Source organism: Diadema setosum, chromosome 20 (assembly GCF_964275005.1).
Source record: "Diadema setosum chromosome 20, eeDiaSeto1, whole genome shotgun sequence".
In the NCBI taxonomy this organism is placed as follows: Eukaryota; Metazoa; Echinodermata; class Echinoidea; order Diadematoida; family Diadematidae; genus Diadema; species Diadema setosum.
In genome coordinates, this window is record NC_092704.1 from 14759855 (window position 1) to 14779932 (window position 20078).

The 20078-nt window shown below is 41.3% G+C and overlaps 1 protein-coding gene across 3 annotated transcripts in view; it reads right to left on the reverse strand.

The window, feature by feature from the left end:
• Positions 1-20078, reverse strand: part of LOC140243849 (growth factor receptor-bound protein 14-like) — a 104416-nt gene that overhangs the window by 18619 nt on the left and 65719 nt on the right. For all 3 annotated transcript variants that reach the window (XM_072323523.1, XM_072323521.1, XM_072323520.1), the window contains exons 2-5: positions 13879-14145; positions 12605-13128; positions 8465-8542; positions 3379-3538 (exon numbers count right to left, since the gene is read on the reverse strand). In XM_072323523.1, coding sequence (XP_072179624.1) covers positions 3379-3538; positions 8465-8542; positions 12605-13128; positions 13879-14071 — 955 coding nt within the window. In that variant the 5' untranslated portion in view covers positions 14072-14145. The remainder of the gene's footprint in view (positions 1-3378; positions 3539-8464; positions 8543-12604; positions 13129-13878; positions 14146-20078) is intronic.

Here is a 20078-nt window from a genome sequence, read left to right on the forward strand (position 1 = left end):
AAAAGACAGATAGATTGGGAGAAAGATGAATAAAGGAAGAGAAGAGAAAGTATGTGTGTGTGTGTGTGTGTGTGTGTGTGTGCTTGTGTGAGGAGGAGGAGGAAGAAGAAAAGGGGGTATGAACTAAGGGGTAGGGGCAGGGGAGTCTCATATTACGTACTGACTTTAAATAAGATTCTTTTCCTTTTAATTTTCAATCACGTCGTAGTTGCCTCCACTCTCTCTCTGTCTCTCTCTTTCCCCGCGCTTGCTCTTTCTCTATCAGACGCATCAATTTGGCAAAATGCCAAGCTAACATCATTACCATAATCGTACCACTTCTACGGTCCAATAAATGTCTGGCCCCACAGTGCTTCACCTACAGTCTCTATTCATGTTCACAGGTGTTTCAACTTTGGGTTTGCGGTTCCATTTCTCTTCTTGATTGATTGATTTCAAGATTTTTTTCCCCCTCCTTCTCCTGTCTTCCAAGCCAAAGTCGAATCTCGTAGCGTCATCAAGTAGGTCAGAATGGGGGCCCTTCGATTGCTATCTCTCACTGTTTGTCTGGAACAATCTTTGGCTGCGGCAATTAACATTTTGAGCAGGAAATGAACACCACGTAACCCCTGGATGCAAACACAATTAACTCCCCTCTGGCAAGCTTCCACATGCTCGGTGAAGTGCTGCTGCAATATTTATGTTTACTCATATCTGTTTCACTTTGACGAAACACGATGCCTGCCATTCAAACTCAAACAAAAGTCTGCTACCCTTATTAGAAATTGCCTTATCAGAGACAAACACACACACACACACACACACCCCAAACAAAGGCTTACAGCCTATCAATAACATAACTCATAAGACAAACAAGTTAACAAATACATACAACTAGTATGCCTTTCAAAGTCTGCCTTCTCCTTTTGTTGTTGTTTTTGTGTGTTTTGGTTTTGATTGTTTTTCTTTCTTTTTTTTTTGGGGGGGGGGGGTGTACTGCTATATCGTGGAAATCAAGACTCAAATTTCGAAAGAAGGCTTGAGTTTCAATCCTGCCAAGTTGTTATGTTCTCGATCAAGTGTGTTTACCCACAATTGCCCATCTCTGTGAAGGTGTACAAATGGTTACCTAATAGTGCTATGGTTATGATATTTGGCAAGGTGCCCTCTGGTAGAGCTGAAGCAACCCTAAACAGGCAACCCTGGATAAGGTGATATAAAATAAGACAGTATCATTATAATCATCATTGTTGCTCCATTTGAACCTCTTCCCCCCCCCCCCCTCCTCCATAAAAACAATTTAAGTTGAATAAATGTCTTCGTGATTAATCATGATCTTGCATGTGAAATTATCTCTTGGGCTGTGTTCCAAGATTCTTCTGTAAGAAACAATTTGATTGTCATGATTACTGGTTTCATCATTTCCACATATCTGAGGAGTATCTTTAGCCATCTAAAGACCAAAGGGATAAAAACAAAATGCATTGGAAGCCCATTCCATTAAACAGTATGAATCATACTTTGTTCAGAAAATGAAAGGTTTCTCTCATTTATTTTTTTTATTTTTTTTTTTTTATTTATTTTTTTTTTTTTGCGGGGGGGGGGGGGGGGTGGGGGTGGGGTGAGGAGGAGCAGAGAAAGGTCTTGGTCCCAACAATAGCAAATGACATTGGCAGATGATAAGCACATGGAAAACAAATTCTGCAGTATTTTTTTTTTTTCACATGCACAGTTTTTGACTTTTTGACTCAACTCTCGGCACTGCCTGTAGCCCCATTTCGAGTTGGGTTGAACCAAGCAGAGCGGTCACCTACAATACAGGAGTAACTCCAGCAATTTTCCTAGGCCCAACCCCTGTCTCTTTTCTCCTTCTCCTCATGATTGGACCACCCCCACCACCTCCCCCCCCCCCACACACACACATATGCATCTATAGTGGAAACCGAGGACCTGTTTTACCCATAAGAATTTTACCACATATCCGAGGACCTGTGTGTCAGTAGGACTCTTGTCAACCGAGGACTCATTCATATATTACCATCTAACCGAGGACTTATTACAATAATGCTAATCGAGGACCTACAAACATGTACCCCTACATTCAAAAGCATGCAAAAGCAGACCAATTGGAATGGTCTGCGTACCGAGGACATTCTCGGTTCTCTGTGTGTCCTTGGTTTAAATGTAAATTCGAATGTGTGTCCTCGTTTTACACCATGGGTAAGTGCGCGCACACACACACATACACACAAACAGGTGGCTATAATGAAGAAGAGTGGCAGCTCCTACTGTCCATATTGTACCTCTCAGGAGAAGGAGATGCACTCCCATCCAACCACTGAACTTCACGGCAAGATGTGCACAGTTGCTAGGATGCACACGTTACTAGGCAACACTAAACAGCTAAGATAACCTACCACCATAGGTAGTAAACCCTGCTTCAGCTATGGCTTCAAAAAAAAAAAAAAAAAAAAAAACCACTGGCACTCGCGTCCTCCTTGATAAATCGGTAGAAAGTCCATGGTAGGCTTTGAGAAGAGCCCATTAGCTTTGTTGTTGTGTCACCTTCAGTATCCTCATTTACAGCAGCCATGTGTGTCTCCTAATTTGTCTTCTCTCTCTTTTTCTGTCTGTCTGTCTGTCTGTCTCTCCCTCTCTCTCTCCCTGCATTCTACCTATTTCATTCAAAGAGTACAAGGTAATCTCCACGCATTTGCTCATCTATCATACATGTGCCCTTGTGTCTGAAACCTCGCCATCCTAGATTACACTTGGCCATTTCAGGCAGGAAAGGGAATTGCTGGCATTGTGATTCCTTTACTAGTATCTAACCCCTCTTTTACTTTTTTTTTTTTTTAAGGAGTGGGATGTTCAAACCACAGCTGCATTAGAACAAATTGTGAGGCATTTCATGCACTGTTCATGTGATCTTTTTAAAAGAGGGCCATGTAACACCTCTCCCCCTCCCCCTCTTTCTTCTACCCTTCCTCCTAATACTAAAAGTATGTAACTACAACTATACAGTTTAAAATGGTCAAGTTGTTGCCATGGTAACTGCATTTATTGCCACTCTCAAGCAGGAGTGACAGATCTCTGGTGATGGATACAGAAAAGGGAACATAGGCCCTACATGTACCAGGGGTGTACTGCAGACTCAAGTCTTCCACGGGTGGCTATACAGAGAACCCCATTTACAGAATGAAAAAGAGGAATCATCTCAAAACAAGACAGAGCAGTGTGTGATGTCCTACCCTGGAGAAGTTACACAACTCATTTGCATTATTTACAGCAGGCAATATCTTTGCCTGTTGTTCACTTTGCACGTGAATATCAGTCGACTCGCAAAATTTGCAAGGACAAAAACATTGCAGATATGTAATGCCAAGGTACAGTACTCACCTAAGTCCAAATCTGTTAGCTCCTCAATGAGGGACCAGCTCTTGTCGTTGAGGGTGTGGTTCCGTGAGACCATCTGACGGCAGATCTCCTCCACCCGATGACTGCCGTCCACCTGACAGATCTTGGTCGTTCCATCCTCACTCAGGACTTTCAGAGCGGCCTGGGGGAAGTACAGAGGAGGAGGAGGGGAAGGGGGAGGAAGGAAGAGAGGGGGAGGAGGGGAGGAGGAGGAAGAAGGAGATGGGGTGGTGGAAGAGGAGGAGGAGGAGGAAGATGAAGAGTGGCGGAGGAGGAGGGGATAGGGAGAATGAAGGGAGGGGATTGGGGAGGAGGGGGAAAGAGGAAAGGGGAGAGGGGGTGGAAATGAGAGAAAAACAAAAAGGGATAAGGAGGTGGTTCCAAGGTTGGATGGTATCGGGAGAGGGGTGCGTGGGTGAAGGCAAACAATATAATGAAATCAGTCAACTGATTTGATAATATAAATTTTCACTGCCATGATCAGTGAGACACACAATGAAATCTAATTAGTACTTGGTTGCTGTATTTCATTTGCATTTATTCCTTCCTGCATGGGGAAAATGTCTAGCAACAAGTAGAATCGACACATTCAGAAACAAAAATACATTGCAGGACTCAAGGCAGTCACAGAGAGGTGTGAAAACAGGTATGGAATTAGACTGAGAAAGTATATTTGCTGGTACAAGTAATTCGGGTGAATCTCAAAGTGACATCATTTATTGACTTCCAAATGCATAAGGGATAGGGACATTCTTCTTTTTTTATTTAATTCTGGGGTGTGTGAAAGATTTTTCTTGCAAAGACATTCCAGTCACCCTAAGGAATCACAAGGTAAAAGATCATACTGTTCATACATTGGAAAAGATGAATACTAGCGATTCTACTCATAAGACCAAACACAAATATTCTGACAGCACGTGATATATCTGTGACCATTTACTCTTCAAAAGACATTATCTTAGGGCCTAGGTATCTGTCAGATTGAAAAACGAGCTAAACAGTTGATCACCACTCAGTCAGTGAAAAATGAATACCTGGAATCGCAGCACATTGTGAAACATTTGGGAGCAACTACAATACACAGTGTGAGTCAAGGCATTCCACTATTAAAAGAGCACGGAAATTGAAATCTTTTAACCTCGGGGGTAACAAATGTGGCCACACATTTGGCAGGAGGGGATTGAAATTTGATAGACAATGTTCAAATGAAAAAAAAAAATACTCCCCCATCTTTCAAAATATAATCATGCACTTAGCTGAAGGCAGTGTACGTTGACATGAATACTGCACTGCGACATGGTAATGATAAATTGAGTGTGTTGTGAAAGAAGAGCATAAATCATTTGAAGTTGCTACACTTTTAAAATCACCATATACCTAATAATGGACATCAGCGGTTTTTAATGGGGGGGGGGGGGTAACAAGTTACAGAATGGCATCAGTGTGATGACAAAAAGGAGGGTATCAGACCAACGAAAGAACTTGTCAGTAATCTTGTTTTCCATACGCATTCACTGAGTGTTGAAATACAGTGGCGCGCCTCATAATTGTGAAATTTTTTCCTGCAAACAACATTCAATACAACACCTATAACACAGTCTCCATGGCCCGTCACACAAACAAACAACTGTTACTCTTGATACACTACCATGACACAGTAGGTACGATCTACCATTTACATAGCCTATGCCCTGGCTGAAGTGCATACTAGGTCAAATTCAGCTCAATTGAATATCATGCCTGCGCCACAAGATGCCCTGCATGATTTGCCAAACAGGTTGAGGGCGAATCTTCTAGTTTGCTTATTGAAAGACACAAGCAAGAAAACAGCCTCATTACGGTGCAAGGTGTTTCTAAACTTGTCAAACGACTTCTTTCATTAGTGTGAAAAACCTCCTGGACACACTGACTGCTCAAAATTTCCTCCAGAGCACAATGACCATATACAATAACAAACAAACAAACAAACAAAGGGAAGATGATATCAACAGCAGCCCATGTGGATCAATGATACAGATCAATGATGAAATCTCGGAGACACATCGCATCTTCATGAAACTTACATAAAGCTAATCAGTCACTCAATAACAAAGGAAAAAATGAAAAACACTGATATTTTTTTTTCTTTCCAAGGATAAATCACTTACAGAACAAAAAGAAAAAAAATCTATACCAGTTTCATTACCAGCCTATACACACTGATTGCCACTTGTCTAATTTGACCCAATTACGACATTGGATGCGTATGGGCACAAAGTGAGTGTCAGTACCCAGAATAAATTGCCTCGACGTGTCAGGGCAGACAAATCAGCATCCGTGCCGGCCATCTTGCAGCAGCAGCACAGCATCGTTGTCTTTGTCACTTATTTTCCAGCGATGCAACACCCATCCATTAACTCACTGTCATTACCTGCTTGCTACCACATCTACACCACTTGATCCCTCACACAAGGATACCTCGTCGTTGCTATAGCAATGGAGATGTTCCCCCACCCCTCTTCTTTCAGTTGCTTTATCATATCCCCCTCCATTTCTGCCTCAGTACCCTATCTCTGGATCCACAAGAAGGAAGTAAAACACCCAAATGTGTTCATTAGTTAATATACAACTGAGTGCAGAGTATCAATTATCATCTCGGGAGCTTGCTTCTCAAGTCAAGTCCTCCGGTCAAGGTAGTGCTAGGAGCAACAACAGTGGCATGATGGATGTGCAGGGGGCCCTCCATTATTGAAGTTCATTTCCAAAATGAATGACAGAGGGAAATGAATGATAAATTTACCTCTGTCCAAGAAAATTTGCTCAAAGTCGACAAAATCCTTGACGGCCCCCTTGACTCTGGGTTCAAGAATTGTCCTTGTCAGTAATTGGGAAGGGGGGGTTGGCAAAGTCTGATTCACTGAACCTAATCCAATTGAACTGATCTTAGACTGCACGTAACACATGACAAAAACCAGAGAGAGAACTTGCAATTGAAATTGGACAGCCAAAGAGGTTTTATATGCAAGGAAGAAGAGGAAGGAAAAAAATTTCAATAGAAAGATTAAATGATGACTAATAAAAAAAAAACCCGAAACATCAAAATGTGCTATGAGAAAAGGAAAAGAAACAGAAGAAAACCAAGGATCACAGCAGTCAGTAATTGCTTTCTACTATCACTGAGAAAGTCACAGAGAACACTTTTTTCAAAGCTGTCCTCAATCAGTGTATCTTTTTTTATCATTTTATTTTTTATTAAGGTTAAGGAAGTCCTTCAACTTTGTCATTGGCATGTGGGCACTAATGATGTGATTTCTGTATTCCTCCTGTAACTTAGTTTGCCTTTATTTCAGTGTGGCTTTTTTTTTCTCTCTCTTTCTTTAAGGATACTATTCCCATATCCACTAATATCCCTGAAAAATATCATCAAAGCAAAATCAAGCCAGAAAAAGGCACCTCTGAGGAACTTAAAATGGCAGGCAATAAAAATTTGCATGCCCTTGGAAAGAGATGATTAGCAATCTGCACTTTGAGGCAGATGTCATCTTGTTCCCCTGAGCATGCTTCAGGGAATGACAGGTGAAATTCTCGTTTCCAAGAAAAGGGACTTTCACTGGGGGACAAAAGGTGCCTGTTACTATGCTCCACTTCCGGCAAACCTTGCAACCGTGAGAATGTATCATCATCTTGCATCCTCTTCCTCTTGATGGGCACGCACACCGACAAATTTGCTCACCTTGGGAAAACCAAAGCGAGCACGCGTGCTGGCCTCGTCGCCGAATTACCGCCTGGTTTCTGCAACATCCCGGAATTCCCTGAAAACAATCATCTCGTGATGTCATTGGGAGGAAACCAAGGCCTCGTCCCTTCTCCCTCTCCGATTCTGGCTGATAGGAGAGGTTAGCTCTCATTTGTTCAACATCTCAATCACGTTAAAGATCCCCCTACTCCCCCTTCCCCTTTTGCCTCTTGCATCCTCTGTTGGAAGAGGAGACGCTGCCTATGCCTGACTAGTCAAACATGGCAAACATTACAGCGGAATCACTCCCTTCACTATCTCCATGGCGAGTCACGTAATTATCGCATCTTGAGATGGTAGATGGTGAGTGGTGCAAAGTGGTTTTTGCAAAGGAAGGGGGAAAAAAAAAACCCTGAAGCTCGACGAATTCTCTAACAGTCGCAGCGTAAAGAGCATGACTGTTTTAGCTGTTACAAAAGTGTACCGCCTATGTTTGACCATGCCTGTTGAACAGAGTCCAAGGCTAGTACTGAGCTCGTCTGAAAGGGCGGCGTAATTGCGCCTTTGATGTCAAAGTCACACGTCTAGCTACACCAAACACCTCCCGAATGAGTATTATGAGTTGAACAGATGCCAGCAAAACTGCTGTGATCGTACAATCACACAACATGTAGATTCACACTATTTACCAAGCTTATATTTTTTCTCCCTCCAAGGGAAGGGATTTTTCTCTCTCTCTCTCTCCTAATTCCATCTAATTTTATCCTTGACCAACTCCAGAGTAGTCCCAATATAGAAAGGCTGATTGTGCGATAGCGTCACTCGTAGTTTTCGTCACAATTTCACATTCTATTACGGTTTCTGTATGGCAAGCAGTGTCACACCAGGTAAATGTCAGGCATTCATCTTCCTCACTGAACTCAGTTTGTCACAAATGAACGGGTAAAAGTGACAAAATCAACCCATTTTACGCAGCCACTTGGTGGCTCACTCAACCCCCTCCAAAAAACAAGAACAAAAAGAGACTATTCTGAGCAAGTTAGACATTTCTGTATTTTTGTATTTGTACGTCAGAATGCTTCCCTGAAAGGCTTGACGAAATAAACCTTGCACACCTCCACTCCTAACAAAAAACTGAACATCAACATGACCTCAGATTCCATCATAGTAGAAAAACTTGGTGGAGGGGCAAAATATTGTAATTCATACGCAAAAACAGATGGAGGCATACCGAGAATGTAATTAATCACTATGATAGACTGTTACAATCTGACATCTGGGTTAGTTTTTGTTACTGCTTTTTTTTCCTTCTAAAACTTAAATGATACAAGGATAATATCTGAATGTGTTTACCTGTGTTACATTGTTGTTGTTGTTTGTCTCCTCCATTGCTTTTTTGTCCTTCATCTTCTGCCGCAGAAATAGTTCCTCCTGGAAATTGAAAAAAAAAAGGGAGCAAAAGTTGAAAACAAACAAAACAAAATTCCAAGAGACATAGGCTTATTGAATTCTTACATATATTAAAAGCATGTAGCATAAGAGTGCTAGTAGTCTTATCTCAAAAAGGCAACTGTCTAAAATCCCCAAGTTTCCATTCAACATTTCTTTCCGCACATTCACAACAATCACTGGATCGAACAGTTGCATTGTGTAAGACAGCGAAAGAAAACTTGTCTTTTACTATGCCTTTTCTGAGCGTGTCCATCACAAGGGGGGGGGGGGGGGGCGGATGGCCACTGGTTATGTTGTACACAACAACCAGCTGCTGATTTATGCACCCAGTGTATGCAGCTTGATGGACAAAACGAGCAAGTGTCCAAACATGAGGCAGACCCGCTTGGAGGCTATTTTTAGCAATCTCTTACCCAGGGCCACACTTTTTTTAAACTGATACAACAAACACTGAACTACAGCTACCATGACGAGCTGGACACATTTGTGTCCCTGGGCCAAGTGCTGCACTGCATCATGTGTGAGCATGGGAGCTTTACAGGGCACATCAAACCAAGGAGGTACCTCCTTGATCAAACCAGACCCCTTGCACCTGTTCTAACCCCAGTGCTCCCTTCCCAATTTCGAACAATCCTGGCTGCAATTTCCCCAGCGTGATGTTACGAGGTCAGTATTCCACAAGTGTGATGTTCAATCAGGGCTCCTCCTGTTGTGGGCTGAAAAGAAACACTCCCGGTCCCCCTCTCAGCAAATGAGTCGCTTCATTCAATCAGTCAGAAAATGACCCCAATCCCACAGCCTGCCCCCCCCCCCATCCCCCCTTCTTCCCCCCATCCCCCTTCCTCAAACTCTCTCTCTCTCTCTCCCCCAACCTGAAGAGATTATGTATTCTGGACTCCTGAATGTCAGTAGTATGATTGCCACTAAGGTGGGACTTACAGCCTTTCAATTTTCGCATTTCTGATGACGCCCTCAGGGGTCAAAAGGTGACCTGAAGGTGATGGAATGGACTGTCCACCCAAGGGTCACCTTCAGACCAAAGTGACACAAGGGATGTCAAGCCATGGTCAAACTGCATATTTGGCCAAAAAAAAAAAAAAAAAAAAATGGTCACTGCTCTGGGGGTAACTGTCTTTTATTACACTGGAGTCCAGAATGGTAGAGCTTGACTTTATTCAAACTTGCACACTAAACTGCTATTCAGCAAAACCTAACTGCTTGAATCCAAAATTTCTTTTAATCCTTACATGCAGAAAGAATACTAACAAATACTCTGCACATCATGCTATATCCTTACTGGCTCTCAACCATTTGATGGAAATGTATTAGATTGGAATACAAGATAAAAACATACATATATTTCTCTCCTTCATGGATTACCATGCCATTTTCCAGACTAAATATGTCTTTGTCTGACTGCATATGGTTGAACACAGCATTAATAATGATGCTGGCACTCTTCGGGATGGAAGCATTAAACCTTAAAATGAGCTGCATCCAAAAATAAATACTGCCAAAAAAAAATGAACAAGCAAGAATTTCCTCTAAGAATTCAGCTTGGAATTTCACATATGCCTGACCTTCTCAAGCACTTCTTCATCTTGAATTAAAAACTATTAAAAGAAAAAAAAAAAAGGAAGAAACGATCAAGATCTTTCCACTCTGCCCCCCCCCCCCCACCATCATCATCTCATCTTTCCAGGAGCAATACAATGACAGCAAAAAAGAAAGACCTTTTCAAGGAAAATTCCCCAGTGCAGCAAGATCAGCGAGGCTAGCTGCATTTCGATCCATTCTTGGGAGATTAAATATTCTCGTCTTTGTGGGGATTCCATCCGCCAAATTGGAAGTCACTGAGCTAAATATATATCTCTCTCCATCTCTCTCCTGGCGTCTAATGGACAAGAAGTGACAATGTGAGACAGGGAAATCTTCTTGGTCAGTGTGATTGTCAAACTGCTGATCTCGTCTAATGCTTTCATCTTTGCATATATGTAATGGGTCCGGATGCTCTTCAAGGAATATCATCCTTAGTTAGAAACTCAATAGAGTGGAGAGTTGATATCAAATAACCTAAAATGAGGAAAATAATTAAGGCTTTGGGAAAAAAGAAGAGGGACAATATCTACCTGCCGAAGTAACAATTTATCATGCAAACACCTCATCAGAATTCTTCACACAATACTTTCCAGCAATCACAGGAAATAAGACAAGATTTTAGAGACTGGTTCTTCTTCTCACGGCAAAAAAGTCAAGGGGCTGTTTGATCTAAATTTTACTGCTCGCTATTTTCCTGCCAATCTATTCTCATGCCAATTGTTATTTGAGGACGAAAGTTCAAGGAATTTCGGGGGCATGTGATAGAGCACAAGTACATGTAGCAGTGCCAGCAGTGCTACCTAGAAAACTAAAAGTAATCCTTAAGTACAGAAAGATGTTGTGTTTTGGATTTTATATCTGGAGCAACAAGATGATAATTGATAGGCCTACTTTCTCTAGACAGACAATACATGATATAGGTATTAACTGAAAAGGTCAGTGGACGATCCTAACGAACCCATTTACTATTGAATAAGGAACTGCAGAGTATCGTATATGCTGTTATTTTCGCGTACAGATATTTTCGCGATTGATGAGGACGCAGACATTTTCGCGAGATGTTGTTTTCGCAAATCGATGCCGATGCTTACGTTAATGCTCTATTAACAAAGCGCATGGAGACAATTTCGCGTGTTGTTAAATTCGTGATCCATACGTGATTCGTGTAATTCGCGAAAACTAATCCCTCGTGAAAATAACAGCTTATACAGTATTATAACCATATTTGTCTTTACGTTCTGTGAAAAGCCTCTTGTAGGATTATTATAAACATTAATATGATTCATTAAAACTCATCCTTTGAAAGAAAGAGAACGATATATAAGGAGAGAATGAGGGAGAGACAGAGAAAGAGAGGAGAGAGAGAGGGCAATAAAGATTCACCTTGATCAGAACAAACCTACATAATCTTGTCACTCATGACACAGGATTGGACAGGGATTATTCCTTTACTCCGTGCTAAGAATGGGGTATATCCAAGACACTCATAAATACTTTATCTCTCACATGTAGGGGTAACAAGGGGGAAAAAAAAGGATTCTTGGCACAGAGCACAAATATTACAAAGTGCACATTATCTCTCCCACTTCCCACTGCAATCCGATGTTAGAGAAAAGAATCACTCCTATGAGTGTACTTGCACCTTTAAATGCACTTTGCATTTCGATGTCACTCACAGCCACACTGCTCTAGAGGTGGGACCTTCCCCAAAAAGATCGGATCACCCTCGTGAGAGGCTTAAAGTTAAAAAAGTGCAGGCAGGGGAAGGATTTATGGCACCTCTAACCTCTTCCTCCCTTTAGTTCTTCTTGGCAAGGAAGGGAAAAGTGGTGGTAATACAAGACGTACAAAGCAGTCACCAATCTACATCCAGCAAAGGACAACATAGTGTGGGTTTGCAATGCAAGTGTCTGGCTACCACACAGTTGTGCCACCAGTTAACACACACATTTCTTAAAAACCAGGAGAAAAAGTTCAAACTCTCACAGGTTTGGTGCAGAACTTGGTTCTTCCTCTGAGGGGACAGAAACCCACTCCAGAAAGGTCATTGCTTGTGAAGACTTGAACTATCCAACATATTCTTGCAATTAAATTATTATGCTGCCTGAACAATAAATCTTACCCATTTCAATGGGACCTCTCTCTGTCAATGACATTCAAAGAATAATACTCCTCTTTGTAGCAGACTTAACCGTACAATGTTCCAGAATAAACCCACTACACTGTATTGTTTTCAATAACTGTTTTTCTAATATCCCATCTAAAGACTTGTAACTTTTCACTCAGCCTCAAACAGTGACATTAATATAATCTTAAACATTTTTTTCTTTTTTTTTGCAGGTATACACAAAAGAACAGATTTACCAATTCTACCAATTGTTCTCTGTTCCTCACCCTGGGTGTGACTGACACAACAAAATCTACACTTCATTGTCAACTCACCACAGCAGACCCTAATGTTGTCTTCCACCGCGGACTGCATCCTCCCAGCTCGGGGAACGGGTCTGGTACCTGAGCCTCATCCCCATCACTACCTCCGCTGCTGCTCTCGCTGCGGCCCTGCTGGGGGAAGGATGAGCTGAGCGGCGCCGTGGCGACTGGCTCCCCCATGTCCTCCGGCATGGACTTGCTGCGCCACTCCCTGTCCAGCCGCGGCTTGGGGATGATTCGCGACGACAAGCTGTTGCTGTGCTGGAGCTGGTGCCGGTTGCCTTGGTGGTGGTGGTGGTAGTGGTAGTGGTGTGTATAGTGGCTGTTGCTCTGGTTCTGGTTGTGGCGGAGCGGCTCGCGGTTCGCTAGCGACGTCGGCGGGCTGTTCTGCCGGCACAGGTAAATTCCATTGAGCCCCTGTTGGTTCTGCAGGCGGTTGTTAAGTGATTCTGTACTTGCCAATAGAGGGCGCTCGTCATTGTATGTTGGAAAGGATGTTGTCATCCCATTCACCAGTGCATCCAAATCAACATCATCTGCGGGTGGTACACAGATGGAGATTGAACATTCATGCAACTTTGGAATGGTCTACTTCATGACATTATTATTCTGTTTTCATATTTATCAGAGTGCTAATGACAAAGATCCTGCTTTTCAGTATGAAATAACACATCAAACTCTTGCAAAAGATACTTCCTTCCCCTCTTAACCCAAAGCTGTGACTGATTACATTGTGTGATAACAGATGAGTAAAAGCTGGGAAATACAGTGTAGGAACCAGAGCTCTTGAATGATATCAATTTATCAACATAAGGACATGAAATGCACACTACTGTACTAAAGTAATAATCTTTGCCAAAATACTGCAAGCTGATATATACATAATATCTATGATTTCAGGGTATGGTCAGATTTGTTATTGTTACAATGTTTTTGTTTGTGTATGTGTGATACATTGTACTCCACCGTTTAGCATGCAAAATTAAGCATGCAAATAAAAAAGTGATGTCAAATAATGATTTGAATATATCTATGATACTGATGGTGTTAAGGTGATTAAAATGATAACAATCACGTCAATAATAATGACTATTTCTACTTTCACCATCACTGCTGTTAGTAATATTGTATGGTGATTATAATAGAGATGTTGAGGAAGATGATGATGATGATGATGAAGATGATGATGATGATGAAGATGATGATGATGATGATGATGATGAAGATGATGATGATGATGATGATATTAATGAGTAAAGAAATTTCCTTCTCATGCCTACACTTACCACTCGATGTGTCTTCACTGCTGTTACCCTTGCTCAATCGTCCCATCGTCATGGTGTCGTTAATGGAGCAGAGTGAGCCACCCAGCCCGCCATGATACTGCGGTGACGTCTCCATCATCGCCATGGTAACTGGCCGGTTCTCGACTGGGAGGAGACACCTTGAGACGAGACCTCGGCACCTGAGCACGGGCATGCACGGCAGACGGGGGTGAGGAGAGGAGGGGAGGTTGCTCTTGATTGCTTTTTATCCCACACAGAATCCACCTCCTGTGAGCGGAAGAGAATGGTAGTCAGACGATAATGTCACGGCAACGTGTGAATAGCATCATTGGGAATTGGGAAGGACGTCTTGGCATCATTAAATAATGGAAAATGCAGCACACAGACTCAACCACATGTATGTGACAAGGCTCTCATGAAAGATGAATGTGCATTTCAAAGATCTTTAGACCTCATTTGTAGTATATCAAGGACGAAGCAGGGGAAAGGATGCTAACGGATCTGGTGGATCACTTCAAATTATGATGACAGCTCATCATATCAAATACGACACCATTTGATAAATGGTGTAAACACTAGGACATCTAAGCTAACATTTAATCATCCTCCGCCAGGACAGCTGACTTAAAAATGCACGAAGGAGAACTGGCAAGTGGCTGTCGTCAATTCTCTGTGACTCAGCTGGGATGGTGTTCTAGCCAAAGCTTTCCATGTGCCATTCATGTGAAGGATTTTTTTTTTTTTTTTTTTTTTTTTTGGGGGGGGGGGGGCAGTCTTCATATGGCATTTCATAGACAATTGATGGATGTGCTGATGGCTGGGTATTATGAACTTGGGAGAGGAATGCACATTTGCCAAGGTCTCTGTGATCAATACAGTATCTCCAGCCCCTTCCTGTGCCAACTACTTTCCATCCACTTTGCCATTATCTGCCATTCTCTACCAGTGCCATGTTAATCACATATTCGTTCTATTCATACACATAGCAAAAATGGATGGATGGATGGATGGACGGACGGACGGACGGACGGACGGACGGACGGATGGACGGACGAACGAACGAATGAATGAATGAACGAACGAACAAACAAACGAACGGAAAAATAAATAAATACATAAAAACATACAAACAAACTTGCTCATTACATGAGACCAATCAGTCAGTCCCACCCACTCAGAGGAAATGATAAAAAGTCCTGCAGACATGCTGCTGTGATTTGATCAACAATCCAAGTGCTCTAGGCATTCATCTGGTTTCAGCGGTTTGGCTTGCCGTATCAAAATTCCTGCCCACTACCAAAATGTCGCCTCAATAATATAATTGCCAGAAGATGCAAAATTCATTTGGGTTGAAAGCAGGATGACAAAACTCCACAGCACAGTCAATTTTCTGCTGATCTCCATCAATGTTCAGTTTTACTCATACAAAAGCCTATACTCCTGAAATTCTTCCATATAGAGTCTTCACAGTTGATCAAAGTTCCTAACTCCCCAAAATCATCACCGACAGTCAACACATGTTCATGATGGCAAATGTTGGATGGGGGGGGGGGGGGGGGGGGCAAAACCACACCAAACAATTGCCCATTAAAACAGAGGGGAAAAAGTACATATTTCAGATTTACAACATTAGCTGTGGCACAAGGGTCACTCCCAATTGTAGATGCTTCGCTTGAGATGGTGTAATCTAGCGGGACCAGCCCTCATTTGCTGGGCATCCCAAGAGGAATGGGGGAAAAGAAATAGGTTTCACTGTCAGATGAGGAGAAAAGTATCAACAGGTGTTCTGGCGCTGCCCCATAAAATGCCATCTGCAGATAAGCTTCAGGGGACCAGTGGGGGTTGTATGCAAATGAGACTTGTAACAGGTGTTTCTCTCTCTGGCTCCTTTTATATCTTTGTGGAACGAAATTCCTCTGCAAACATGTATGTGTGTGTGTGTGTGTGTGTGTGTGTGTGCTCATCTTGGTATGATTATGTACTAGAGTGTATGTGTGTGTGTGTGTGTGTGTGTGTGTGTGTGTGTGTGTATGTTTACATAGTATTGAGGGGGAGGGGCCAAGTGTGTCCTTGGCAGGTGCACTTTTAAAGACATCATCAAAAGGTCATTTAGAAATCTATTGTTAGTAGTCACTGCATCACATGGTATACAAGTTGCAGAAGTCTTTGGGATTTCCCCAAGGGGATCCACCTGTACCACTACCAGCCTGCCATGTACACACCAATGCTCCATGGCTAAAAGAGTCATGCTGGTCCAGTTTACCATGCATTCAACGGATGGATACTCTTTTTTTTTTTTCCCCCTCCCCCATCGAAACACACTCAAACTTCATAACAAGCTATTCAATTAACCTGCTTCTTTTGAAAACATTTTAATACCTGGGACCTAGTTTCCTGCATTAGTTGTTGTGGTGTCTGGTGTGCCTCTAAGCAAATTTGCCAGTTTGTTTGGCACAACCCTAGTTCGGAAGGTAGCACCAATTATGTACTAAGAAGATCAATGCATTTGCAATTCTAAGCTTTGAGCCAACTGCCAGAGAAATCGTAAATCTAATTTTTTATCATTTCACATTCTGAATAACTGAAACATTATATGCCTGACACTTAACATAAGAGTGATGTTTGCCGTAAAAATTACTGGAAAGATTGAAACAGTCTGAATAATTAAAAAATGGCCTTTCCCTCTCAAAATGTTTCACTGATTAGAGACAAGTTTGTTTTTTTTTTCTCTTAAAAAAAAAAACCAGCAATATTTCATCCCTCACACATTTTCCAGTTTTTCCTCAGCTTTTCAGAGGGCAATGAATGAAATTGTATCTGTTGGCTCTCACTAAAAAAAGACAAAAAATGAAAAAAGAAGAACTTTACCAACAATTTTGAACCCACAGCCCAGCATAAGATTTAAGAATATCATTGTTATTATTTGATAAAATTATACAAATTGCTTTGCACATACAACTTCTTTATACAACCTTGTACAGTTGTATATTGGATGTAAGAAAAAAAAAGTTGGCACAACTCAGGTGGGAATCGCACACTTGTTTCTCTCACTTGTTTGCTCTGTCACTTTCTTTTCCTCAAGCTCTTTACTTCTTCTGTTTTGTTTTGTTTTGTTTTGCTTTGCTTGTCTTTTCTTTTCTATTCTTCGCCACTGGGGTGTACATGGCAAAGTGCTGCCTAACAAGTCATCCTGTTTTTCCCTTGCGTCCGACAGCAAGCCCAAAATAAGTCCACAAACGAGCTGGCAAAACAAGATCTCTGCTTACATGTGCGCCCCGAAATCACCGAGTCTGATTACAATTCCTCCGTGGCCAGGACAGAATACAAATCAAAGCACACACGCACACATGGTCAATAAGAGAAAAAGAGCAAATAGCATCTCGTGTCTTGCTTGAGAAAAAACAACAGCAATGTTCACATAAAAAGCCACACAATTTAGCAGTTAGCTCCCACTGTTTTCTTCATGCTCAAGTGTGATAATTGGTAGCTGATACTTTCTCCTTCAATTTGTCCACTAAAAGTCAGTGAGGTATCTGGAGGAAAGAGATACCATAATTGGTATTTGTAGTGAGTGAAGGCTTTCTCTGCAGCAGTAGATCTGAACTGACTACTAACGTAGGCTATTTTCTCCCCATCTTTCTGTGTCTTTGTTTTTCTTTCAAAACTTTTGAGATCGAATACCAACTGTAGCATCCAACCAAGATATTCACTGATGTAATTGTCAGAAAGAGATTGATGCAATATCAAAAAATTACAGTGACAAAATTGGTCAAAAAAAAAATGTTCCAGTTAAAGTAAACCAAATCTCACAGTATTTTTTTCTCAAACACAACTGTCTTTCTTAACCAGTTTGTATGTTTGTTTCCTCTCTCTATTTGAGAAGATGGCTGGATAGCCCATATTCAGCTGCACAAACTTCTGTATACGCCATATATTTAAAGGGTGTGTACAGTTCTGGTCGAGGTGAGGATTTAGCTTTTAACGTTTTGTGAGATATTCAGAAACCACTCTATGAGATGTCAAAGAGCATGCAGTTCTAAGGGGTATCAAAAGTTTATTCGATGAAAATCGGTTTTTGAAATGGCCAAGATATCCAAAAACAAGGTGAAAACAAAGAGATCCTAATAAAGTTGTGGCATGTTGGCTTTTATTATTAGCACTTTTTGGGCTATCTCAGCTATTTGAAAACCAATTTTCATCAAATAAACGTTGAATCCTTCTTAAAATTACATGCTCTTTCATATTTCATAAGAGGCTTTTCATTATCTCACTTTATAGGAATGTTCAAAACATGAATCCCCACCTCAACCAGTACTGTACAGTCCCTTTAATAGCGAGTCTAAATTTTCTAGAGTGGACTTCTCAAAGACTTCATGAGCAGTTAAATTCGGGATTGTGGAGTACTGTACTGAACGGAGAAATGTATACCTGTGCTTCACATTCATATAGGGATCAGAGTCATTATTTTCATATGTCTTTAATTTTGCGAATAGCACCCGACTCGTGGAATGGTTTGTTTGTTTGTTTGTTTGTTTTTTTTTGGCAACTGATTGATGAATGGTAAACTATTTAGGTTGATTAAGGGTAATTTGTCAATCAGTTGCAATGTGTTGTTAATCATTATAATTACTACTGTACAGGCCCCTCCTAGAATGGGACAGCTACGTATATCACAATATGATGCTAAAAAAAATGCAAAAAGCTGCATACATGCAACATTATAGGCCCATTTGTAATGAAGCTGGTATGAACAATAAAACAAAGGTGCAAAATTAATAGAAAATAAATTTTAATCCAGTAAGACACAAGCAATGACTTGCTCATATTGAGGTCAAACAAGGATATGCAAAAAAAAAAAAAAAAAAAAAAAAACAGGTAAAAAGTAAAGACAAAAAGTAATATATTTGTGGTTCTGATACACAAACAAAGTGAGACACAATACAACATCCATAATGGAGTTAGGGTGAATAAGTATGTGTGTGCATGCATGCACATACGTGAATAAGAGGGGGAGGAAAGAATGGAAGAGATATGAATTTGTGAGCAAGAAGAAATTGGAGGGAACTACATGAATGATTCAGTAAATGGAGTCAAACTTAAAACAAAGAAAGTTCAGGGACAGTGATAATAAACAGAAGAACAACTTGCAAAATAAACAGAATCTCACTCCCATAAAAAAAGACTAAAAGAATGGAGAATGTTTGGAAAAATTTGGCAAGGTGTTTTTGGTATTTAATCTACATGAAGATGAAGAAGAGAGAACAGGAAACCAAGCAAGAAAGCCCGAGGAGCAGGTGACAGCTACTTGGTGGGTAGGATACACTGTCTCCATGGCAACAAACACAGTGATGCCTATCATCCAAGAGCGCTGGAGATTGAGGGGGGGGGGGGTCAATGTCCTATTGGTTGCTGAACTCAAAGGAGAGCTGGGGCAGGGGGGGGGGGTGTGGGAGGAATGGGCTCTCTGCCCTAATGTCAAACATTTGGGAGACAGTTTCCCCAAATCATGAGCAGGAGATGTTGTGTGCATGCCATGTGCATGAGTTAGTGTAGGCCCTATTACGTGGTACTCTGTGTGTGTGTGTATGTGTGTGGTGTGTGAGTGACACATGTTTGCAAACACTGCATTCATGAAGGGTTTGTTTTCTTCTTTTGTTTGACTGCCACACAGAAATGGACTTTTAACCTTGTCATTTTTGTGGAAGAGTCAAATTGTATGTGAGATTACACACAGGGAAACAGGGAAACTACTGCAACTCCTGTGTAAGTGTAGCCATTTGTTGAGATGTGACAGCACCATCTCTCAACGAATTGTTGTCTAGATTGTAGTCTCACTGAAAAAGAAAGCTCTATAACCATTGCCTCCATACTGATTCTTTGAAAATGCCTTCCTCATAAGACATAACATAGATGTGCATTAATTCAGATATTCTTTATAAGCATTCTGATTTATATAGCCTACTGCATATTTATTTTGTAAATTTTTTTTCACATACTGTAAAAGTGGCAATTTTCGCACACTTCCATTACAGGACAGTATCACGGGATCTCATTCTTGCAAAGTCATACCGCCCTCAGACTAGGGTCAAAATTTCACCTTCACACACATATCTCTCACACATGATGACCATAAAGCTTTCCACAGCAATCTAATCTTGGTCAAGCCAAGTAGTGATAATTATCATGCAACTGAAAAAAAA